We start from the raw sequence: 25915 nt of genomic DNA on the forward strand, positions 1-25915 counted from the left end.
GATGGTAGGGTAAGCTGCTGCCCTGGACGTGGATGTGGCAGCTTGCACAATAAGGCTCTCAGGTGTTGGATGCTTTGAGAGGAAGTCAGGGTCAATACTGGATGGATTGTACTTCCTTCCAATATATTGGTTAGGTCGTCTTGCTAATGTACAGTAGCAGGTCTCGCACCAAGGTATTCTGTGACCCTGTTCATTAGCTGCCTGTATGATGCTTCAGCATGCTCAGCAGGGTCAAGTGTAGAAAAGTCTACCTCAAGGGAGGTGTCTATACCACTTGCACTGTTCAAATTTTCATACAGATTCTCTATTCTGGACTCCTCAGACACCAGTGCCTCTGGAACATTTGCTGTCCCATACTCTAGGCCAAATGCTGGTGTGTCTTGGTCTGAAGGCTCTGCCTCCTCAGAAATAGAAGAAAGACTTGAAAAAATAAATCTTTCTTGGGCAAAGGCTTGAAGCTCTTTTCCATCTCCTTCGAAGATGTTGATGGCTTTGACGCCGAAGGTTTTGCCTTCGATGGGTTTGACCCACGACTTGGAGTTGAGAGAAGAGGAGTAGGCCTCTCATCGACCAGATGCCTCTCGAGGGGTCAAAGGTTTTTGGCTCGGGCTCGAGGGAACACAAACTTTAACCTCTTTGGATGCCTCATCGGCCTTGGTAGGCGCAAGAGTGTTGTGGTCCTTCAACGGTTCCTTCGAAGGGGTCGGAGCTGCCTTCTCGAAGATGGAAAGTCTCCCATTCAGCTTTTGAGGCTGACCTACCTGGCAGGACACCTTGCGGTCGGGGGAGGAATAATAAGAAGAAGATGGTGATCTAAGATGTCTCTTCTTAGATCTTTTCCTCGACAAAGAGGATTGACGAGAACCGCTCCGAGAGCGAGATTGCTTTTTTGTACGCTTTGTCGGCAACGACTCAGCCCTCGAACTTCGTCCGCCAATCTCTTTTGAGGGTGTCGTCGATGGGGACTTATGAGGGCCGACCTGCAGCGAGTTTCCCCTTTCTTTCCTTTACTGCCTTTCCTGTCATAGACTGACAGGAACCTCAGTCTGCCGTTTTATGCTTGATCCAGAGACACCATAGGCAAATGCGGTGTGGGTCAGTGATAGATGTCTTTGACCCACACTCGATGCACTTTTAAACCGTGTCTTTGACATTTTCAAAAATAACAGTTGTGACTCGACAAAAACTTCACCGCATCCGAAGCAAAGCCAACGGAACAACGGAACTCAAGTAACGATCATGGTGCGTGCTATATATACTATGGGTGATGTCAACCTCGAGAACGGACAGAGGCTGTCGAGGGACACTGAGTCGATGACGCACAGCACCCTCTACCGAAAATATTTTCTAAAGCAGCTGCTGCGGGAAGGAGATATAAGATGAGGAATATGTGGGAGGATAAAATCCATTCAAAGTTACGGTTACGAACTACCAGGGCTGGACGTCTTTCCCCAGGATGAATCTATGCCACAATTCTGATGGGTTGGAGCTCATCAAGAGGTGTCACCATAAATCCTTTTATCTACCTTGCCAGAACCCTCTGGGACTTTGGAGCCAACAGCAGGCAGTGGTTTTCAGAGTTTCCAGACAACAGGGTTTAGGTTTACTTCCCAACGACTGTTTTATGCCCAAACGTCCTATGGGTGAGAGTTTGTGAATGGGCCTGGCCATAAACCTTTTTAATCTAAATGGATCCATCTCTTTATCAGGATATTAACATTCCACACCTGATCTCATATAGGCGGGTCGGAAGAAGAAGTCGGAACACTTTAAGGACATTAGTGATTTTAATGAAATTAAAGAAATAAGACCTAATGTTCCCTATCGCTAAAGTGGTAACCCTACCTATCTAAAAGAACTAAGGGTCCTTGTCAGTAAGTCCCAAAGTAAAAATGTCCTCGGTCCAAACCTAACTCTACCTGACCCTAACACCAAGATAAACAACTTAGACTCATCGAAAAGAAGATCCTTATTCTCTTGGGTTGGGAATTTCTTCAATAGTCTTTGGATGAAATGTCTCTGTTTCCTCTCTTTATAATCTTCTTCAATAAACTGTGGAAGTCTCCTCGAGGAGCTCTTAATTCTTAAACAACAATCCTGGATTGTGTGCTTTCTTTAAAGATATGCTATATGCAGCAAATCTTTACATTCCTTCTCAGACTCCTTATAGTCTCTGAATTCACCCTTAGTTATATTAAGTGGAACGTGATCTCCTTGTATAATGTCTCTCTCCTGGAATCTTTCTTTAGTTCTTTCTCTTCTATTCTCATTCTCTCTTGGCACTAATATATCCCCACCAACTTCTATAAAGATGAAATGTGGTGCATGGCTATTCAAAACGCCCTACTTGATAAAATAGCCACCCTCCAAGCAAAGATCAATACCAAGCAAGCATCCATTCACCACAATCGACATACTACTCCCCACGACAGGTCAAGCCACCGGATCATCCCCCCATTCCACTTCAACCTGGTCACCCAAACTGAAGTCTACTATCCTGAAAGGGCTTAAACCATCCAGATGCAAAGGGGACACCTGTCCAGCCACCCTCATCAAAGACTGCACTGACTCCGTAATTCTGTTTATCACTAAATTCATTAATGCGTCGTTCTCATCATGCCGGGTTCCAACTTCCCTCAAAGAAGCCTGGGTTCTACCCCTGCACAAAAACCTACCTTAGACTCAGCTACACCTACAACTACAGACCCATTACCACAGTCCTGTTCCTCCTCAAGATTCTGGATAGAGCAGCTTACCTGCAAATCCAGCAATACCTAGAAACCCATCACATCCTGGCACTGATACAGCAATCAGGGAGACTTTCCCACACCAACCGCCTACCTACGATGAAATTCAGACTATCTAAAGCAGGGGGATCCAGCTTCCTTGCCATCGCCACCAAACTCTGGAATGCCCTGCCACATGATTTGCAGGCGGAACAATCCTACTGGGCCTCTGGAAGCGACTGAATACCTTGCTTTTCAAGGAAGACACTATCTGATCAGCATCCCTTCCATTTCCAACCTTTTCTGCCTCCTCCCCGACACCCCAATCTGTAATCACTGTTATGTCATGTTATGTTGTTTTGTTGGAATTTGTTAAGCCTCACTGTAACTTAATCTGATCTCAAGATGTATCCTATAATGTATTCAACCTCTCAGCACCTTCATGCTTGTGGGTCAGTGCGCTATACAAATGTAAAAATAAATACTAAATAAATCAAATATTTCTTAAGACACAGCTTTGGGTTGTGCTTTCTCCAGTCTTCCTCTCTTGGCTTTAGAGACCGGGTCTCTTCCTCCCAGGGTAGCTCTCTCCAGTCTCTCTCCATCACCCTTTTGGAGTTATTTGACAGTCTCTCTACTAGCTCTTCACATTGCCAGTTATATAGCTTTAGTCCTTGTGTATACTCTTTGGGACTAGGACGAGTTACATTCTTCATGCACATTATTCCCCTCACAGTGTTGCTGGTTTTTGGCTGCAAACACCTTCACATTGGTAATTCAGTAATTGCTTTCCTCTAGACTCGTCTGCATGATTGGGACGAGTTGTACTCTTCATATGCTCCTTCCACGGCTGCATTTTGCTGTGTTGCCCAGTACCTTCAGGTGAGCATGGAAACATTGCAGGGGTCAGCACTCACTCTGGTATTCTTACTGGTGCAGGGTTTCTTCTCTTTCTGCATTTGTCGGCATCAGACGTGGATGACCGGGAGCTCCGTCCGCTCCCAGAAATGAATGCCTCAGTCAAAGCTTTGCCCACCGCAATTCCCTCATGGTCATGCCAACACTAAGTCTTGGATACCCCTTCTCTCTCAGGCAGCAGTGTCCCCAGTGCCTTGCTTGTCGGCCTCCCAGCATCTCACATCGGCAATCCTTTCTGGTTTGAAAGTCACGGGATCTGCGGCTTGTCTTAACTCCACCCTCCTTGGTGCGATCATGTCAGGGGGCTTTCCCTGCAACCAATACTCGCTCTCCTCGTCTGAGTTAAGTGCAAGACTCTTAAAGAGATATCTTTTTTAACTTTGTTAGTTTTGCTTCCGCATTGCCTGCAGCCACATATACAGATGTTGCATTATTCTTCCCAGTAGGTAGTCCCATTTAGGCTGATAGTGTGGCTGATCCAGGGAGTTCCTCACAGGAACGGGAGACCTCGTCTCCTAAGGGGGAGTCACTTCCAGTGCAGTCACACTTGCCCAGACCCCTAGGGAAGGTCTTCAGGAGCAGGCTCGAATCACTCACCTCAAAGGGGGTGGCTCCCCCTTGTGGAGAAGGGAAGAATACCCTCAATTCGTCACAGTGCTTGGAACCGAGATTAAAGCACTAAACTAAATCCTGCGTCCAAAAATGACCTTTGCACCCACAACTCTGGACCTCCAAAGACTGGACCAAACAGAAAAGATTGCGCCCCTATGGAATCCGGAACATCAGCAGTGGTCTCTGGAGAATGAGGGGCCTAAGTTAACATACCTATTTCTTTTCCTTCCATGCCCCCACCATACGGTCACATGGGCATGAAGTCCTGTTCCTATCCCTCTTTGTCGTTACTGAGATCAGTGGTGATCTGATCAAGGATCCCCTCCCAAGCCTATCCTAAAGTGGGATTGAGAAAGTTACTTACCTATATTAGGGCACAAGGCCCCAAACCATCTTAGGGCTGGACTTACTAAGTGCTAAGGAATTATTTTAGTGTTACTCTGAAGTGCTCGTACTGTATTTTATGCATCCGACTACTCACCTGCTTTACACTGGTTTTCAATCGTATACTGTTTCTATCTTCTCCTAATGGTGGATGTCAATATGTATTTTATGGTAAGCATGTGAGAATATTGGTGTAGAGGTTTAGTTTGCTTAATGCGTATTACAAAGGCTTAATAAATAAATGTATATTTTTATACTTACCTGTTTAACTGAAATTATTGGTGTTGCCTTGTGTGGACTCATTGTTGCCCTAGGCCACTCTCACCCCCCACACCTCCTAAGCTGTACCGCTCTGCTACCTACCTTTATTGGTTTTGGCTAGACTTCAGTGTCTTTCCTGTTCACCATAATAGGTTGGGCTACCAGAATCCACCAATGATTGTGGAAATCCATCTTAATAGCAGCACTCACTTGCTCTTATGATTCTAGATTGGCATGTACTGGTAATGACAACATATGCACATATTAGAGTTCACTGCAGCTCCAATTTCGGCACACTGGAATGCCCAGAGTTCAGCAGAGATAGGGAATGTGGCTCTCAAGACTACAGCAATTATGAAACAGGTGAGAAGGAGGGAGAGAAGGACAACCGAGTACATGTGGTTTCCTTTTTTTATTATTTTTTATTGTGTCGTGGTTTATCATAAAACATACCACAAATTTCCAATAAACCAATTCCCATAATTGCTATGTAATTTCATACTTAATTAAAAGTCAAAAACAAGCAATAAACAGTTCATACCATTATAATACATCAAACATTCCCATTAAAACAAACAACATCCACCACTAGGCACCATAATAAAGTAATTCTAATAAACAATGTCATTACTTATTTTTACTAAGAAGTGCTTTAGAAAGAGTAGGGACGTCACCCAATAATACACCAATTTCCTCTAAAAAGGCAATAAGAGCAACTGATGGGTATAAAGGGCTCATGCTCATCAGACGTCTCCATAGGTTCTCAGTAAATGCTATCGCTGGAGAGTGAATAAAACAATTAGAATAGAATAGACTTTTTTTTCGACAAAGCCTCACATTTGAAAATCAGATGCTGGAGTGATTCAAGGTCTGCAGTTTTTCATAGCATGCAGGTTCTGTTGCCATACTCCAAACCAAGGTGTGGACCCATAATTTCTAGGGTAGGGAGGCAATTCAACTTGAAACCTAACAACATAGTTCTATAGGACCTAAAAGGAGATTTCACTATGTAGAGTAATTGTACAAATTGTCGGTGAGATCCTTCTACTATGTTTGCACAATCCTTATACAATTTAAGGTCACTCAACTTTCCCAGTCTTTCAATACGATCCCAGAGCATCAATTCTTTCTTCACAGTACATCAGCGTCAATAGAAATATTTGCTTCCCACAGATGATATCCACATTCACCCATAAAATTCATAAGGACTGTCTCCTTGCCCTCACGGAACAAACCCCTAGTTTCCCAAACAGATTCAAGTCACAATCGCCCTTATTCTAAAATGTAGGCGCAATTATATTTCTACACAAACCACCAGGAGTCGAGACCTAAATCTACATGAATAGCTTCTATTGGGAACGAAGGAGGAAAATTTAGCACTGAATGCCAAATTTGACCTTCAAAACATTTTAACCACTTCTGTATTTCAGGAGGAATAAATAACAGGCCATATAAAATTGTGGGTGTGAATTTAGCAAGCCTTATTTGCAGAATAAAATACTCCATTGTAGCTCTTAGTTTGTCTCTTACAGGCATCATATGTTTCTTATTCGGGAACAGATAACCCAGGTAAACTAGTGTCTACCACATCAGAATTAAAGTACCTATTATTTTTCTTAGAGTGTACCTTGGCATTATAGCCCCTATGGGGCAAAAACGGGAATGGGGAAGGGCAATGGTGGAAGGGGGAATTACCGCCCCACCAACCTTGGAATGGAGCGTTAATTCCCCTTTCCACCAAGGCGGTGCCAGTATTTTACCGGCATGAACCATGGCGCTGATAGCGCCATGGTTCTCCGCCTACCGTGTAATGAGGCCCTAAATGCTAGAGGTAGATCGGAAATATGTAAGTTAAACAAGGTAGGGGCCAAGAAACATCCCTGCCTGAACCCAAAATTTACCACAACTTCTCTGGATAACAATCCTTCAATATTCAGTCGGACCATACATTTATTGTTAGTGTGAAGGAGTAAAAACATATATAGTAAGCCCGCAGGGATATCCACAGAAATAAATGTGGTTGCTTTCATTGGAGTGCTCTACTAATGCATCTGAATCCAATACCAGGACAGACATGTGAACATGTACATTTGAAGATACTGAACTTCTGGCACATGAATAGGTAAACCGCAATGTACCCCTTCTGTTTACCATGAAGAAATGGAGGCACAATGTCAAGGTAAACAGACAGCTACCCCTCCTTATCGTAGGCAAGCTTTTACATTGCATTTAATGTCTTCTGATGTGTCACACACACACACACACACACACACACACACCCCCGTCCCCCCCCCATCCTGTGCCTCACTTGCCTTGGTCTCGCAGAGAGCAGTGATCCTCCCTTTTAAAATATTCACTTGTGCTGAAAAGAAGCTCTGGGCCCCCTGGCTGTGCAGCTCTGCCTTCCTTTTTAGGGCGGCTTCGTCCACTGAGCAAAAGTGTGAATCTTCGTCCTCAGAGTCAGAGTCTGATGAAGAAAGAAAAAAACAAATGGTGAGAATGGGAGTGAAGTAGAGGCGATAGATACTAAGCGCAGTAACTCAGTCGTCTTTGAAGACCGGCTGTCTTCAGTGTACACCGTAGGCATCCAACCCATGAACCTCCAGAGTACACCACGAGAGCCGCGCCTGCAAATATGAACGGGCTAGCTCAGAAAGTGGCAAACCAGAAACTGGACAGGGTTCGAAATTGCTGGGAGCTATTTAGCACCTGCTTCTACCCTCAGAGATACTGTTGAGATTCAAACCAACTGCTACAAGGAGCCCATTTCGGCTACCCATGCCAACTAGTGCCTTACAAACATGCATATGTGACATTCACTTTGAGTTTTTGAGAATGACGATAAAGAAGAATTAGGAGTCATCTAGGACACTTTTAAAAATAATGGATGATACATAACAGCCATAAAGTTAGTGTGCATCTCATGTGGAAGTTAGATTTGTTGTGCCATGTGTACTTGTCCATGGTTCCCCAGCGGTAGCGCCTGCTTATTGAGTGATGCCCGATACCCAGGAGCTGGTTTTAGCACTTGCTCATCGATCCTTCATTTCAATTAAATCAATCAAGATTTAAAAAAAAAATCTAATAGACACTGTGCTAATTTTAGAATGAGAACAAATGAAAAGCCCATCTATCCAGCATTTTTACAGGTGTATTATGCTTCATTGGTAGGGAGATTTTTGCACAGCGCTCTGAGTGCTATGTAACCATTTAACCTAAAGGCTTTCTGTATTTCAACCAGAAAGAATTATCAGACCTCTCTAAAGCTAGTACCTGTAGCAGAGCAGTCAGGCGGAATGCAAGGAGAGCTGGTAGGTGTTGAAAAAGATTTACTTTTTGCACCTTTCCCTCCATAGATTTTTTGGGATCCCATTATTTTTGCTTGTCCTGACTTTTGTAGGCCAGTAAAGCTTTGTGCTTTACTTAGCTTTCCTGTTTTCTCATCCTTATGGGGAAACGGACTAGTCCCTAGGACTGTCAATACTGACTCTCTCTAAGAATTCTTATATTTTTATAATTACACACATGACAGTAAAGTGCAGTTAGGATACTTTGTATCCTAACAACTTTTATATTTATAATGGCTTTTTGGTTACTTGACAATGTGCCGAAGACAAGCTAGTGCAGCTGTGTGATTTTTACAGTTCATGTTATTTTACTCATGCATTTACCGCAAATGGCTACTAAAGGTGGCTAGCACCCTAAAATAGCCATGTCACAAGATATTTTGCTTGTTCTTTGACAATATTATTCTTTTGACTTCTCAGGTCAGGAAGTGCTTTGTATGGAAATCCCTTTCGAGGGGAAAGTTGTCGTTTTCATGGCTAAGGGGTTTTGTGTGTGAACCAGAGGAGGAGGCTGGGACGTCTAATCCTAATCCACAAACTTTTGTTCAGGAAAGTTTGTTGCAGGGCAGACTTGGTGTCCAGTATTGAACAACTACTGACTGTTTGAATGGTGTAGATCCTTCCCATTGGAGGGCTGGAGCTTGCTCACAGGCTAAATCTTCGATAAAAAGGGGCATTTCTAAAACTGTTTTTCAGATCAATGTTGAAGCCAAGAATTCTACAAAGACTAGCAGCCTGCTGACGACCCGAGGACAAACCTTGCAGCTGATCAGCATCGATTCAGTGATTGGCCCGGTGAAGCTCTGCTCTTGTGCATGATCTCAAGAAGACCCTCAACAGTGCATCCACCCATGGACCAGTAGGAGTCTTGACCCCTGCTCGAGGATCCGTGGCTTCTGAGTATTCAGAAGTATCCCTTGTGACAAATTGAGAGTATTCGCCCCTTCTCTCCAGGAGGGAGTCACCCCCCTTTGAGGCTAGGGAATGTGAGCCTGCTCTGCAAGACGTCCCCTAGGGATCTGGGCAAGTAGCACATCACTGGGAGTGACTCCCCTCTAGGGGACAAGGACACTCTTTCCAGCAAAGGAACTCCCTATGCAAGCAACACTATCTGCCTTCATGGTATTGGGCTTCCATCACAAGTAATGTGTCTCCGAATTGTGTGTCAGGGAATACTGGATGAATAAAATACAGGATGACAAACGGAACACCCCTTTGTACTTGCAAGTGTATGTCACAGGGGCAAACCAATTGAGAAGGAGGAGAGGGAGCCATACGCAGGGGAAGCCCTTTGACGTAAATACACCTTTGAGGGGTTGAACAGTGTGGATCTGCAGAACACACAGCTGTCAGCGAGGAAGGGCAAGCCAGCCGAAAACGACGAAGGCCCAGTGTTACGAGTGCGGGCAAAAGTGCTGTCAGGAGAGAGTCCAGAAGACTGTCCTTTGGGGTGGCGTGACCATGGGGAGTCTGTTGTGGGCCCGGAGCCTGGCCAACGCTGAAATCAATAGAAATTTGAGAAACAAAAACTCCCTTCGGCAGTGAGACGCCAAACAAGCACAATGAGGGAGACATGTGGAGCGACTCCGTGGCAGAGTTGATAAAGCAGACGCAGAGCCAGTGCCACAAAGAAGATGCTCAATCCCAAGGGCAGGGTCCCGAAACCCAACACCAATGAATGAAGGTACTAAGGTAGAGCGAGACAGGGGAGGAAACCAGGACTACAAGTCATATGTGAAATTAACTGCAATATTGAACATGAGGCAGTGAGAAAGCACAAATGTGTTTTTGCAGAAAACAAAAGAACGTTACCTACCATAATGGGAGAGACAACGTGGAAGCCATGATTAGGAGACTGGGAAAACCGCTCTGTGTTAAGTGCAAGTAATACTCGTCAATATCAAAGTGAGAGAAAGGGGAGCCAGCAGAGAGGCCCCAGGACTGGTGGTACCACACCATCTTTAAGGGTATGCAAGATCCCGACAGAGAAAGAATCAAGTGTAAAGAGCCTAAAGGACTAATAAGAAGAAGAACGAATAAACAAGACTACATCCAAACGGATAGCAGATAGGAAATGTATAGGTCTCTCACACTCTGGCGCAGTCGACCTATGAACCTACAGCAAGAACCACAGAAACTCACACAATAGTTTCTACAACCTTGTTGTCAGTACATGACAAAAATCATACTTGTGGCAAATGATAACCCTGCAATAAAGCTCCACAACAGATGGCTAAAGGGAAGGTGCCAGAAGATAGATATTTTGGACATTTCTAGTTATTAGTTCTAGTGGTAGGGTCACTTAAAGCTGGGGTTTGGAGTGAGGACATTATTTTGTTTGGACTTTTGACGACAGACATTCTTAGTTTGGTTAGATAGGGAAAATGTCCATAGCAATAGGGAGAGTTAGGCATTTTTCTTATTATTTGAATAAAAGAATTCAGAATGTCCAACATGAGTCTGACGCCTCCTTCCAAACCACCACACCCTAGATTAATCTGTGGACTGTCCAGGTCTCACCTGGGCCACCTCGCTGCAGCCACCGTCGTTCCGAGTAGAGCCGTGGAACTGTGCAGATCTTCAGCTTATGCAACAAGTAGCCGGCACCTGCATTGCCAGCCATCTCACTTCAAGGGAAGCTGTGCTGGAGCTGCTTCTGTTTTGACCTCGGTCCAATTACCTGTAAACACCTGACCATGGTGACCTTTGCTGCAACACTCCTTCAATCCCATGAGGTGTCTTGTGGGGTCCGCACCGCAGAAGTCTTCCTCTTTCATCGTTTTGGATTTTCAACTTGAGGCTGAATGGAACCAATGTGTGTGCACCGCGACTGCCCAAAACTAAATCCTGTCCCGAACAGGACCTCTGCAACAGTGACCACTGGGCCTTCCTCACCTGAAACAAGCACAGAGGATTGTGTCCCCAATGGATTCCAGAAAATCTACAGTGGTATCTGGAAGAATCAGAGGCAGGGAAGGGGATAAGTTAACATACCTGTTTCTGTCCTCCGTGTTATCTATAGGATAACATTGGGTGTAAAGTCCTGACCCTAACTCACTCCGACCTGGTAGAACCTGGGTTAAGGATCGTTTCCTAGGCCTATTCTAGTGAATAGGATTGTGTTGAGTGCTTTCCTGAACTTTAATAAACACTTATCTAACATAGAAAAATTGCTAAAAGCACCTCCAAAGCACACTGCATAATTTCCGAATAACCTTTCATGAAGAAGCCATACTTTGGAACTTGTAACTTTTGCGCACAACGGCCCCTATCACCTCAGACTTGGATTTAAGATCGTGGCAAAATTTTCTTTTGTTGGTTTTTTGGTTTTGCCTATTGTCCTTGCATCTGACTACTTGCCTGTATTGTAATGGTAATTCATTCATATGCAATTCTATTCTCCTAATGGTAAATGTGTATAGATGTATTTGTTTTGTGTGACAATACTTACGTGTGATTTTTGTATGCTTAGGAGCTCATTTTGCTTGAGTGAGTAATTTGGTGGTGGGGAGCCGTTATGTGTAGACATACACGTAGGTGGCTCCTAACCACCAAATTTCGGTCATTTGCACAGCAGAGTGCAAATATGCTGGGCAAAAGGCAGCATATATGTGTATATGCAGCCTTTTGCCCTGCGCATTTGCACTCCCCTGTGCAAATGAGTTAACGCTGCCTACCATGCTCACGTGGCAGGCTGCGTTTACAATTAAAAAGTTGCCTAACATGCACGCACGATAAGCAGCATTTATTTGGAAACACGCTACCTGCCATGTTAGGGTGGCAGGCAGCGTGTACAATTGATCCCTATGGAGTCCGCCCCTAATGCCCCTAATGCTGGTGCATAAAGCCGGTGGAATCCTTTGCTGGGATAACATGTTTCTGCTCATTCGGCAAAGCAGGACATGATATCAAAGATGAGGAATCCGTGGGAGGAACATCCATCAGAAAGAATATTACCAGGGGTAAGCAATTTGTTGCACTAATGGAATGTGTCCTTCCCCAGATTACTTATCTTCGATAGAATCCCCTTAGCAGCAACATATCACAGAAGAGGAAAGGAGCGAAAGCCACAGCTATTATGTCACTACCTGATGGAGGACAGCTCTTCCAAACTGAGACTCATTGGCGGATAGAATATCCAGGCAGCAGTGTTTTGCGAACGTATGGATGGAAGCATACGTGGCAGCCTGACCAATATCCTTCATGGACGCTCCTTTTTGAAGATCTGAGATATCTGCCACACCCCTAGTTGAGTGCCCTGAAACTGTCAGGGATTTGCTTAACCGCTATACATTCAGAGACACAAAGGACAATCTGTCGTGAAATTGCTTATTTTGGTACTTCCTTACCTGTTTTCGGTAACCAATGAAAAGTTGGTCTTCCAGTCTGAATTGGTTTTTCCTACAATATAGAATCTCAGAGACCTTTCAGGGTCCAACCTATGTAGTCTCCCTTCCTCCTTAGATGGGTAAGAAGGTGGATAGAAAGCTGGCAAATTAATTGTTTCCAACAAATGAAACTCAGATACAACCTTCGGAAGAAACGAAGGAGGCACCTGAGGAGTTACCTTGTCTTTGGTATAAATCGTTAAAAAAGGTGGCTTGCAAGACAGGGCCTGCAATTTTCTCCACCTTCAAACTGAGAATATAGCGGCCATGAAGGTTATCTTCCATGTGAAGTCTCAAATGGCACAAATGCATTGGCTCAAATGGAGAAGCCATAAGGAATATCAATACAAGGTTCTAGTCCTATGCTGGCACCACGTAGGGGGTCGGAGAAAAAGTGTTTTTTAGGCCTTTTAAAAATTGGACCACCAAAGGGATCGTGAAAAACGACCCCTGCTCGGGCATGCGCTTACAAATAGAGAGCGCTGCTAAATAGTCCTTGGCGATGGCAACCTGAAGACCCTGTCTTGCCAGATTTAGCAAAAAAGACAACACATTTGAGATGTCGCATAGAAAGGAATCCACATCCTGTGCTCTGGCCCAGCTGCAGAACGTTTTCCAATGGCAGCGGTAGAAAGCTTTTGTCGCGGCCTCTTGGCCGAAAGCAACAGCGCCATCACATCTTTTCCAGAAGATACCAATCCCTGTACCTTAGCCTTTAAGAAATCAAGTATGCAGGTTGAGCGCGAGTAAGCTCGGGTGACAAACAAGCTCCCTCTCCTGATAAAGAAGATCAGGCCTCCGGGGAAGATAAGAAGGACAAATGCCCATATCCAGAAGGTATGGGTACCATGTCATCTTGGCCCAGTCTGGGGCAATCAGGATCATGGTTGCTCCATACATCTTCAACCTCCTGATCACTTCAGGAATGACAGGAACGCATACAAGAGCTGAAAGTTCCAGTCCACTACAAATGCATCCCCCAGTGCGCCTCTTGGGGGAAATTCCCTGGAGCAGAATATTTTGCACTTCCTGTTCACACTGGACATGAACAGATCCACTTGTGGGGTTCCCCAGTGGGCAAAGATCTCCAGAAGGACTTCCCGACACAGCTCCCACAAGTGGGAGACCAAGCCCTGCCTGCTCAGGGTGTCCGTCATCATATGCTCCGTCACAGAGAATTGCTGACAAGGAGATCTTGTTCTGTAACGCCCAGAACCAGAACTGCATCACCTCTCTCTGCACAGAGTGAGTAACACTACACCACTTCTCTTGTTGCTGTAGTGCATGGCAACTGTGTTGTCTGTCCTGATCAAAACAGTTTTCCCCTGTATGGAAGGCAAAAAGGCCATCAGCGCCAGTCTGATCGCCCTCAACGCAAACAGGTTTATGTGAAGCTTAAACTCCACCAGGAACCACAGCCCACCCGCCATCAACTTGGTCAGGTGAGCGCTCCAGTCTTTCAGAGACGCGTCCGTTACTACGGTCATCTCTGGTGGCTGTTGCCAAAACAGTTCTTCCACTATCATGTTCTCCCTGGAAGCCCACCACAGGAGATCCTGTGTGGCTCTGCTCTGAACTTGAATCAAGCACACCATACTGCTGGAGAACTACGAACACTGAGATCAGAGGGCCCACTGGAGCGGTCTCCTCCTCAACGGGGCCTCAGCACCAGAAAGATGCAGGATGCCATGAGGCCGAGCAACCATACAAAGTCTAGGGCTGGTAGGTATTGGGCATAATGGAATCTGGTGGCCATCTGCTGGATGTGTAGAGCCCTGTCCTTGGAAGGAAAAGCCTTGCCCGAGATAGAATCCAGAACCGCTGTGATGAATTGAAGCGTTTGAGAAGGTGTCAGTTGAAACTTCTTTAAATTGAGGGAGAAACCCAGTCTGTGAAGGAGGTTGCAGGTGCTATTGAGATGATCCAGGGCTAGATCCAGAGACCTTGCCCCGATTAACCAATCATCCAGGTAGGGAAAGACGCGATTTCCACCCATTCCTGAGAATGGCTACCACTACCGCCAACAGCTTGGTGAAAACCCTTGGGAGGAGGTAAGCCCGAAAGGCAGAATTTGAAACTGGTAGTAAGTATTGCCCATCACGGACCTCAGATACTTCCTGTGCTTTGGATGAATCAGCACATGAAAGTAAGCATCCTCTAAGTCAATTGACACCAACCAATCCTAAATTTCTAGGGCCTGGAGGATCTGCGAGAGTGTTACCATCTTGAATTTGTCCTTCATGATGAACTTGCTCAGCGCCAAAGGTTCAAGATGGGACACAGACCGCCATCTTTTTTTATGACCAGAATATAAAGGGAGTACCGCGCCCTGTTTCTCTCCTGTTCTGGTACCAGCTCTACAGCACCCTTCTACAGAAGAGAGGCATCATCTTTCAGGAGCAGTAGATCTGGAACAGGAGGTGGTCTGGCAGAAGGAGAGCAGTCTGGTGGGCATTTGAAAAAGTATAAATTACTCACTGTAGTCACTAACATACTCCTAGTCCATAGTCCCCTTTCCTCCATACTGCATGGGCGTCCCTCTCTACGGACGGGAAACGGAAAATCTTTTCACCAGAAAAAAAACGTCTTCCCCTTTAAATTAAGAGTCACGCTGGGGGCGCAGCCCTGGGAGCATGCGCTCCCCTGACTCCACCCAACGGCGCCACTCTTCAGACCCCATTGACGTGTCGACAATATTAACATTACCTAAGGACACCAGTTTTATTAGGGGGGAGGATGGAAGGACGTATGGAATAAAGGGGACTATGGACTAGGAGGATGTTAGTCACTATGGTAACTAATTATTACTCCTAAGTCACATGGAGAGCATGTAAAAGGTAGTGTGACGTACTATTCCAAGCAAGAAAGTGGACACAGTAAGCCTCTCTACATACAAAGGTCCTTGTGTAGCAAGGGACCATGTGAAGGGGACCAAAGATGTAAGGGTAAGACCAGGGTAGTCCATTATGTGAATCTGGCATTCCCTTATGAGTTAATCTCAAAGGAGCATCCTTCTCTTCTGACTCCTTGCCTTGTAGCATTGGATCAGAAGTAGTTCTAATGTCCTTCGGATCCTTGGAGCCTAGAGTTGCTGGAGCCTATGCGTCCATAATACCAATCATTATTTAAAGGGTTGTGTACTGGTAGATGGTGTAGAAAACACTGCCGTCAGGTAAACAGAGGTCCCTTGAACTGTGGTGGATTGCACCTTGGTAAACTCAGAGGCTCTGGCCAGAGTTTCCTCTGGTGCCCGCCAAGTTGGCTGATGGTCCCCATCTCTACTTCCCAGTAATATTTGTCACTCTAGCAGTAAATGTAGGAGTGGTCAGGATACCTGTAAGCGTATAGAGGCAATTTCCAAGTAGAGGTCCGCTGGGAAATGACCTCAAAGGCTTTGATCTTGTGGGGTATACAGAAAAGATACTACACACTAGTTGTCAAAAAAAGAAAGCTGCCTTAGCCAAGCATAAGGGGACGCCTAAACCAAAGTGGAAACACAAGGCCAAGCAGTCAAAGAATATGAAGAAGGGGGAAAAAAAAGTTCCTCCCCTAATTTACCTACAACTGGGGTTGAAATAACTCACCAAACCCTTGCACTTGACGAGGAACAAGAGTTGCCTAAAGTGTTCAATCCCCATGAACCCTGTGGCAGGTTGAAAGAAGGAATCTGACACATTAAGGACATTATGAACTCTAATTACTAGTGACCGGGCGCACTCCCTTCTTCACTGCTACTGGATTGGTCACCTCGCCTCCCATTCCCCATCTGACAACTGCCCCATTGTTAGAATACAGGATCTGTATGGCCTCCAGGAGATGGCACAGAATTAGTTTTCGCCTAAGGGCCTCCTACAATAGATTCTTAGGGACCCCCATCAAAGGCTGTTAGGAGATGCGGGGTCTATGCAAGTGGATCTCCAAAGAGTCAAATACTTGAATACAAGATGTAGGCGGAAGCCTTGATCCACCGTAATTCTTCCTGGCTGGATCCCAGCCTGTAGATGGTTCATGATGTTATTTGAATCAGACCAATTTTGGAGGATCACCATGCCTATCTAAAGAAACCAAGGCCAAGGGTGCTTGCCTATCTTCAGGAAGTCCCAAAGTAAAAAATGTCCTTGGTCCAAGTCTAACTATTCCTGACCCTAGCACTAGTTTAACCAACTTAAGTACAGTCTAGAGAAGGTATTTCTTCTCCTGGGCTTGTCGTAGTTTCCGATTGTCTCTGTATGGAAATCTCTCTCTCTCTTACACTTCAGTTTCTTAACAAAATCTTCTTTGGTAAGCTCTGGATTTCTCCTCCATGAGATCTTGTAAAACACTTCTGGGCTTGATGCTCTCTATAAGGTTAAGCTGCCTATAGCTTGTTTTGAGATAGTCTTTTGCACGCTTGTCTTCATTTATGATCCTTTTACAGTCTCTCAATTCATCCTTGGCTGCTTTGCATGGGACTAGATTCCCACACTCCTGGGTTCTCTCTTTACTACTCTTGCTTATATTATCTGGTTCTCTTGATAGATTTGCATCATATTCCTCAGAAGCCGTGCTTGGGCTTCGCATTATCCACTCTTTGTTTCTTTGTTCGTAAGACCTTTTGCCTTCTTCCCAGGGTAATTGTCTCCAGTCCCTATTTATTCTCCTAATACTGGTTGTTACTTGCTTTATGAGCCTTTCACATTGGCATTCAAAGACCTTTATTCCCGTATCTCGTCTCATGACAGGGACGAGTTGCACTGTTCGTGTACTCTTGCTCCATGGCTTCCCACTTTTTCCGTTCTCATCACTACCTTCATCTGCGTAGGGGAACATTACAGGGCTCGGCACGTGCTGTGGTATTCTTCTCTGTTGTCCGTTTTCCCACTCTGGATTTTCGGCGGCATCTCGTTCCCGGATTCCCCTCAGGCTGCAGCAGTCTATGGACGTGGGGGACAGGGAGCTCCTTGCGCTCTCAGCTGCGATGTTCTTGCCGTCGTTCAGTGGATGTCTCACCCACCATGAGGCAAATCATGGTCACACCACAACCAGCTTCAGGCTACTTCTCTCTTCTCGGGCAGCGGATTCCCTGTTGCCGTTTCCGCCGGCGTCTCACTGGAAAGTTCCTCGCCAATTCGAAAGTCACAGGTTTCGTGGCTTGTCTCTGCTCCACCCCTCCAAGGCGCAATCATGTCAGGGGCGCCTGCGTACCATACTCTCTCCTCCTCCACTCGTCTCAATTAAATAGACGTCTCTGCTTTAAGTGACATACTCTTTCCTTTTTCTAATAGATTCACGTCAGCAGTGCCTGCAGCCAAATATAAAGATGAACAAGTTACTTCTTACCTTGTAACGTTCTTTCGACGGGATGTTCCTCCGACGTATTCCTCATCTTAGATATCTCCTTCCAGCTCTGCTGGCCTCGGAAAATGTTTTCTCTCTAGAGGGCGCTGCGCGTCGACGTCCTCCGAGTCGATGTCCCTCGACAGCCGCCGTGTCGACGTCATCCTGCCTATAAAGGCCACGCGAGGCATCCGTTGCTCAGTTCCGTTTTGTAGCCCACAATAATACTTTCTGGACTAAACTAATCACCCTGAAGGAGCGTAAGCTGCAACAACAAGGGAAGTAGAACTGCGGGGATGGATGGGAGGGTCGATGAGGAATACGTCGGAGGAACATCCCGTCGAAAGAACATTACAAGGTAAGAAGTAACTTGTTCTTCAAAGGGATTGTGTCCTCCGACGTATTCCTCATCTTAGATAGGCTCCCATAGCAGTATTCTATTATTGGAGGAGGGAGTACTGACTTCACGCTGTCTTCTATTGATGAATAGAATGCAGTACAGCCCTTCCAAACCTAGTCTCTTGACTGGAGGAGGAATCCAAATTGTAAAAACGTGTAAAGATATGGACAGACGACCATGTAGCGGCCGCACAGATGTCTTTAACCGGCACGCCTCTTTTGAGGGCCGATGAAGCTGCAATACCTCTGGTCGAATGAGCCCTAAGGTTTTGAGGGGGCTCTTTCCCTGCCAGTTTATAACATTCCAGAATGGCTAGAATGATCCATCTGGAAATGGTCTGCTTAGTTATTGGTAACCCCAGCTTGTGACCTGCGTAACCTACAAACAGCTGGTCTGCCTGTCTTATCCTGGCTAGTCTACTGATGTAAAAACTTAAAGCCCTCCTAGGGTCTAGCCTGTGTAACCTCTCTTCCTCTTTCCCCGGGTGAGGAGGAGGATAGAAAGGTGGTAGGGTAATCTTCTGATTGATATGGAATTCAGAAACCACCTTTGGGAGGAAATTAGGCTTCACTTGCAGGACAACTTTGTCTTTGTGAAATATTGTGTGAGGGGGTTTACAAGAAAGAGCTTGTAATTCGCTCACCCTTCTAGCAGATGTAAGTGCTATTAATAAAACAGTTTTAAGGGTAAGGAATCTTAACGAACAAGAATGGAGCGGTTCGAAAGGTGTGCCCATCAGGAAAGTTAGTACTAAGTTTAAATCCCATAGGGGAACTTGGAATGGTCTTGGGGGATAAACATTGGTTAACCCCTTTAGAAACTGTATAACCAAGGGTAATTTGAAAAAGGATGGTTCTTCCGCAGTGCGCTTAAAGATGGATAGCGCTGCGAGATAGCTCTTAATGGTGCCAACTTGAAGGCCTGAATTTGCCAAATATAGTAGGAAGGACAAAACCATTGGTGTACCACATGAAAAAGGGTCGATATTCTGTTCTCTACACCAGCTGCAAAATCTGTTCCAACGGCAGCGGTATAAAGACTTTGTTGCTGGCCTCCTTGCCGAAAGCAACACCTCCATAACATCATCAGGGAGGTCCCAATCCTTGTACCTCAGCCTTTCAGAAGCCAAGCGTGAAGGTTGAGGGTTTTGATGTCTGGATGGAGAACCTGGCCTCCCTTCTGTGAGAGTAGGTTCACTCTGAGTGGAAGTCGAATTGGAGGGCAGATGGACAAGTCTAGAAGGTCCGGGTACCATGTTCTCCTGGCCCAATCCGGGGCAATTAGGATCATGGTTCTCCGGAATCTTCTCAACCTCCTGATCATTTGAGGAATGACAGGGACCGGTGGGAACGCGTACAGAAGCGGAAACTCCCAGTCCACTATGAACACGTCTCCCAGAGCTCCTCTCGGGGGAAATTCCCTTGAGCAGAACAGGTCGCATTTCCTGTTTAGGCTGGTGGCAAACAGATCTACCTGAGGGGTTCCCCAAAGGGCGAAGATCTCTTGAAGGACTTCCTGAGCTAGTTCCCACTCGTGGGAGACTGTGCTCTGCCTGCTCAGAGCGTCCGCTGTCAAGTTCTTCTCTCCGGCTAGGTGGACTGCCGATAGAGAGATTCCTTCTTGGATTGCTCAAAACCAGAGCTGCATCGCCTCTCTGCACAAGGGTAGTGATCCTACGCCTCCTCTTTTGTTGAGGTAATGCATGGCCACCGTGTTGTCCGTCATTATCGGGACGTTCTTCCCTTGTACAGCTGGCAGGAACGCCTTCAGCGCAAGTCTGATGGCTCTCGGCTCTAACAGGTTGATATGTAGTCTGGACTCCGATGGAGACCAACGACCGCTGATGGTCAAGTCGTTGGCGTGGGCTCCCCACCCCGTGAGTGAGGCATCCGTGACTACTGTTATCTCCGGCCAGGGTTGCCAAAACTGTTCTCCTTTCAGAATGTTCTCCTGACAGGCCCACCACTGAAGGTCTCGAGCCACCCTGCCGGGAACCTGAAGAAGATCCGTCATTCTCCCTGAGAATTGTGACCACTGAGTCCTCAGTGCCCACTGGAGGGATCTCATTCTCAGGCGAGCCTCTGGCACTAGGAAAATGCAGGATGCCATGAGGCCTAGCAACCTCAAAAAGTCGAAGGCTGGGAGACGTTGGGCATGTTGGAACTTGGTAACCATCTGTAGAATATCTTGAGCCCTCACCTCTGGTGGCGAGGCTTTTCCCAGGGAAGTGTCCAGGATCCCTCCTATGAACTGGAGTCTCTGCGATGGTATAATTTGTGACTTCTTTAAATTGAGGGAGAAGCCCAGTCTGTGAAGGAAGTGGCAACTGTTTCCAATGCCCAAGCATCTGACGTGATAGCGTGTCCTGTGAGGGAAGTCCTCAGAGTGGTTTTGGGGCGGCTGATGCAGATGCCGATGGTAAAGAGGCACCTGCTGTTGCTGCGGCTTTTGAATATCTACCCCGTCCACCTCGGGTAGTTCTTCTTTGTCCCCTTTGAACCGGACGTCCTCTACCTCTTCCGAATGCGGAGTAGAAGCAAAAGGACTTGCCCCTCGCAGAGGTTCCTGTGGGACGAAAAGGAGTCTGACGGATTGCAGCTCCTAGGGATTTAGCTGCTGCTTTTGAAGTTTGCAGTTTCTCTAAACTGTCATCCGCCTTTTTCCCGAACAAAGAAGAGCCATCGAATGGCATGTTCAAGAGCCTGGCTTGCACATCTGGAGCAAAACCAGACTTTCTCAACCAAGAGAATCTCCTGGTTGATGTACTTGCCGCCATTGCTCTGCTGATACTGTCAGCCGAATCAATGCCCGTCTGGAGGGATTCGCACATAGCGTCTTTACCGTCCTGTATAATATTCAGGAACGCATCCCTTTCTTCTCCCTCCGGGATGCAGTCAGCCGCTGTAGAAGCACACTCCCAAAGTGTATGGCTGAACCTAGCAAGGGTGCAGGTAGCATTAACAGATTTTAACGCCATGCTACATGCTGAAAAGACTTTCTTTGCCATAGCATCATATTTTTTATCGTCCCTGTCCTGTGGGACGGTAGGATAAGCCGTCTTGACATCGGTAGAGGATGCTGCCTGTACCACCAGACTTTCTGGGGATGGGTGTTTAGACAAAAACTCCGGGTCTGTAGAAGATACCCTGTACTTTGTAGACAGTTTTTTATTTACTGCTGGTACGACATCTGGGGTTTCCCAGTTTGTCATGATTTTCCTCTGAAGAGCTTTATGAAAAGGCACCACAGGATCCTCCTGTGGGCCTTTGTCAAGAATATCCGTGAGGTCATCTTGTTGGAAAGATTGTGAAGGTGCAGACCACCCCATGAACTCTGTGATCCTGGCCATTAAGGCTCTATAGGGGGTTTCAGCATGCTCCCCCGGGTCTGGCCTAGCAAACTCCACCTCAGGGGAAGTGTCTAACCCACTTGCCTCATGTAAGGAATCATGAAGATCCTTTAACCTGCGTTCTTCAGAGGAAAATTCCTCTCTAATTGGGGTTACAGGTCCCTGCAACTCAAATGTGTCTTCCTGTTCAGACAATTCTCCCTCTTCCGAAATTGAGGACATAGTTCTCAATTGTTCTGAACTCATAAAGGGAGTAAATCCCATTTCCAAGGCAGAGGGTGCCGAACTTGTCATTATCGGCCTCGAAAACGTCGATGTCGTCGACGCCGACGTCGAAGGCTTCGAGCGTGGCGTCGAAAACAAAGGCGGAGGCCTCGAAGACCTCGACAGAATTGGAATTCTACTCGACAATCTCGAAGCCATCGACGTCGAGGACCTGGGGATAGTCACTCGGTGTGTCGTAACCGTGACTTTTCTTGGCGTCGACGCCGGTGTCGAAGCTGGCGTCGAGTCGACAGACCCGTGTGTCGAAGGTCCCTTCGACAACGGCGTCGAAGACACCGACCTCGGCGTCGACGGAACCCTCGTCGACGGAACCTTCGAGGAAGGTTTGGAGGTCATAGTCCTACTCGAGGGTTCGAGACGCGCTCGAGAGGTTTCCTTCGCCGGGTACTGCGACTCGCAGCGTTTTTGACCTTCGGGTCTTTCGACCAGAGCATCGCTCTCGGCAGTCTTCGAGGGGGTCAAGGCCGCTTTCTCGAAGACACTCATCATATTTTTGCGGAATTCCTCCCATTCAGCCCGGGAACTATGTTTCGTGGGGTAAGGGATTCTTTTTGGCGAAACAGAGGAAGAGGAAGAGGGAGAAGGGGATCTTCGACGTCTCCTCTTCGAGTGCTTCGATCTCGAGGAGTGATGGGACCCACTCCGAGACCTGGAGCACGAATGGTGACGAGGAGACGAGTGTCTCGACTTCGTCGACGAAGAAGAAGCTTTAAAAGTCTTACCTTTCTCCAGCTTCCCCCTACGCTCCTTCAGGGCCTTAGCTGTCATGGACATACAGTCCTCGCATTCCCAACAATGGTGTTCAGCTCCCAAACACCACAGACAAACTCTGTGAGGGTCAGTCAGCGATAGCTTTCTCCCACAATCTCGGCATTTTTTGAAGCTGGATCGAGGAGTTGTCGGTTCCGACGAGGAAGCCATCGAGTACGGATCGAATAACTCGAGGTAAATATGGATTAATCTGACAAGAACTGAGCAACGGTATTCCGAGGCACTGAGTAAGCGCGGAAAAACGGAACTGAGCAACGGACGCTGCGCGTGGCCTTTATAGGCAGGATGACGTCGACATCGATACGGCGGCTGTCGAGGGACATCGACTCGGAGGACGTCGACGCGCAGCGCCCTCTAGAGAGAAAAAAATTTCCGCGGCCAGCAGAGCTGGAAGGAGATATCTAAGATGAGGAATACGTCGGAGGACACAATCCCTTCGAAGTTACATTCTTCTTCCCAGCAGGTCATCCAATAAGGGGGGAGTCACTCCTAATGAGGCCCCACTCATCGATGCCCTTAGGGAGGGCATTGCGAACCAGGCTCATCTCCCTCGCCTCAAAGGGGGTGGCTTCCCCTTGGGGAAAAGGGACGAATACCCTCGATTCGTCACAGCACCCTTAACTGCAATCAATCTCCCAATGTGTTCCATGTAAATTGGTGGAAGGCTTCCATCCCTAGGGTTGAAATTGGAGCCCTGCTTCAGGCTTCAGATAGGGAGGAAGAGGAATCAGAACCTCTCTCCGATCTGTTACAAGGCAGCCCTTCAGATGGCTCCAATGAGGGTGTCAAATTGTCCCCTCAACTGACTCTGCAACATCAGGGTGAGGTGAAAATTTTGCTTAGACAATCCCTGCATCCCAATTTCTGTAACTCCAGGGTCAAGCCTGGAGTTAGAGAAACCGGAGGGTAGGCGCGGGGAGGGTAGGGATTGTCTAAGCAAAGTTCAATGTGTCAACGCCTGGATGTCAGCATGACCGACACTGGAGATAGTGTCACAGGATGTCAGACCATATCATATTACACATCAAATCTGAGGCCAACAGGGTGTTGGATATAGGGGTGATCGAGCCCTCTAACAGTCCATAGTCCAGTCAAGTGGCATTGGTACCAACCAATGGCAGGTACCCCATATTTGAGGTTCTGCATGGACTATATAGCTCTTACAACTGTCACCAAAAGAGATGCTCATCCCTTTCCCTGAACCGATGAGTTAGTGGACAAACTTGGAGCAACAAAGTACCTCAGTAACTTTGACCTTACTGCAAGGTATTGGCAAATATCTCTGAACAGAAAATGCCAAGTATAAGACTGCATTCTCAACACCTAAGGGACTTCACCAGTTCAAGGTAATGCCATTTGGCTTAAAGAATGCACTGGACACTTTTAAAAGGTTGATCAATCATTTCCTGAATGGGTTAGACAAATTCTAAATGGTATATCTTGAGGATATTGCAGTCTTCAGGCCTACTTCGGAAGAACACTTGACCATAAAGGCTACCAAAAGCCAGACTGGTAAAGGGTCAGTGACCTACCTTGGGCATTAGATTAGAGGGAGAACAATTCAGACTCTACCCAGAAAACTACAAGGTTTAAATGACTGGGCAAATCTCACAACCCAAACCCAGGAGAGAGATGTTCTATGCCCCAGATACAGAAATCTCACAGCAGACTGTGTAACCATAGCAGCCCCTTTGGCTGCACTCATCACTCCAAAGAAGCCTAAAAAGGTTACTTAGTCAGGAGTGTAAAAAGGCCTTTTAGAGATTTCAGGATTCCATTTGCCTGGCACCTGTTCTCAGGGCATCTGACTACTAGAGACCTTGCATAGTACAAAGGGATGCCTCAGACACTGGAATCGGAGCAGTCCTCTCAGCAAAATAATCAAGTAAGGGAGCAGCCAATATGTTTCATTAGTGGTCATCATAAAGCCAGAGTTAAGGTGGGCCACAGTGGAAAAGGAGTATATTTCCTTGGGACTCAGTTCACTGTGCAGACTGACCATAAGCCCTAAAATGGCGGATTAACATAAAGGGAAATACTTCTAAATTGCTCAGGTGGTCCAGAAGCGTTCAAGGCTTTGACATCACCATTGAGAAATAGGCAAATAGGCCAGTTACTCACCATAGCAATGATGATGATGGGCTGTCCAGGATGGAATCCGTAGAAATGATTAAAAAAAAACACAATGCGCTATTTATTCGAATTTCGGCTGAATAAAAATGACAAAGCCGAAAATGTCAAACAAATATCCCATTCGGTTTGATTACAGTGAAACAGGGGTGCCGGAGTTGTGGGTGTGTCACTATAATCCGAACAGGGAGTGCAGGGGTGGCCCTGCGACCTAAAGAACGGTTAAAAAAAAGTTTCAAAAATAAAAGGACCCCGCGGCGCCAGTTGCCATGCACGTAAGTGAAGGGAACCGGCATCGCCGAGGGATGGAGGAGTCGGCGTCACACAGCGAAGTGTGCCACCAAAAGGTAAGTAAAGGGGTAGGGAGGGTGTGGATTACCAGAAATGTCTGGGGTAGAGAAAACAAAGTAATTTTCGTTTTATTTTCCTTCAGACATTTCTGATTCGGTTAAATCATGGACAACCGACCAGGATGTATAACAGTCCAACATGTATAACAGTCTGGAACAGGAAACCCATCCAGGGGTGGATTAGATCCCCCTGTCACTAAACTGGGGTGGAAGAAGAGGAGAAAGACAGGAGTGTTTGGAAAGATTTTTGTTTTGCACCTTTCCCTCCATGGATTTCAATGGGACCCCACTCTTTTTGCTTGTTTTTAATATGCCTGTTTTACTTAGTTGTATGGGGAAACTGACTATTCCCTAAGACTAAGTACTGAGAGACCATGTCTCTCTAAGAATTCTTGTATCTTTCAAATTGCACACATCGCCTTACAGTTAAGTGGAGTTAGGATACTTTGTAACCTTACAACATTTTATATAATGGCCTTTGACAGTGTGGCTAAGACAAGCTAGTGGCAGCTGTGTGATATTTACTGTTTTTATGTTATTTTACTTGTGCACTTTTGCATTTACTGCAAATAGCTACTAAAGGTGGTTGGCACCTGAGATGGCCATGCCATGAGATTTGTTTGCTTGTCCTATGGCCATCTTTTTTTTTGCCGCCTTCCTGCCTTATCCGATCAGGAA

The 25915-nt window shown here is 46.3% G+C and overlaps 1 protein-coding gene across 1 annotated transcript in view; it reads right to left on the reverse strand.

Moving 5' to 3' along the window:
• The window catches only part of ATG2A (autophagy related 2A), a 2105371-nt gene that overhangs the window by 1159544 nt on the left and 919912 nt on the right, over nt 1–25915 (reverse strand). Inside the window, exon 20 of the mRNA XM_069644746.1 lies at nt 7214–7368. Within this exon, the coding sequence (XP_069500847.1) occupies nt 7214–7368 (155 nt within the window). The remainder of the gene's footprint in view (nt 1–7213; nt 7369–25915) is intronic.

This window comes from Ambystoma mexicanum, chromosome 2p, assembly GCF_040938575.1.
Source record: "Ambystoma mexicanum isolate Mex_15411 chromosome 2p, UKY_AmexF1_1, whole genome shotgun sequence".
In the NCBI taxonomy this organism is placed as follows: domain Eukaryota; kingdom Metazoa; phylum Chordata; class Amphibia; order Caudata; family Ambystomatidae; genus Ambystoma; species Ambystoma mexicanum.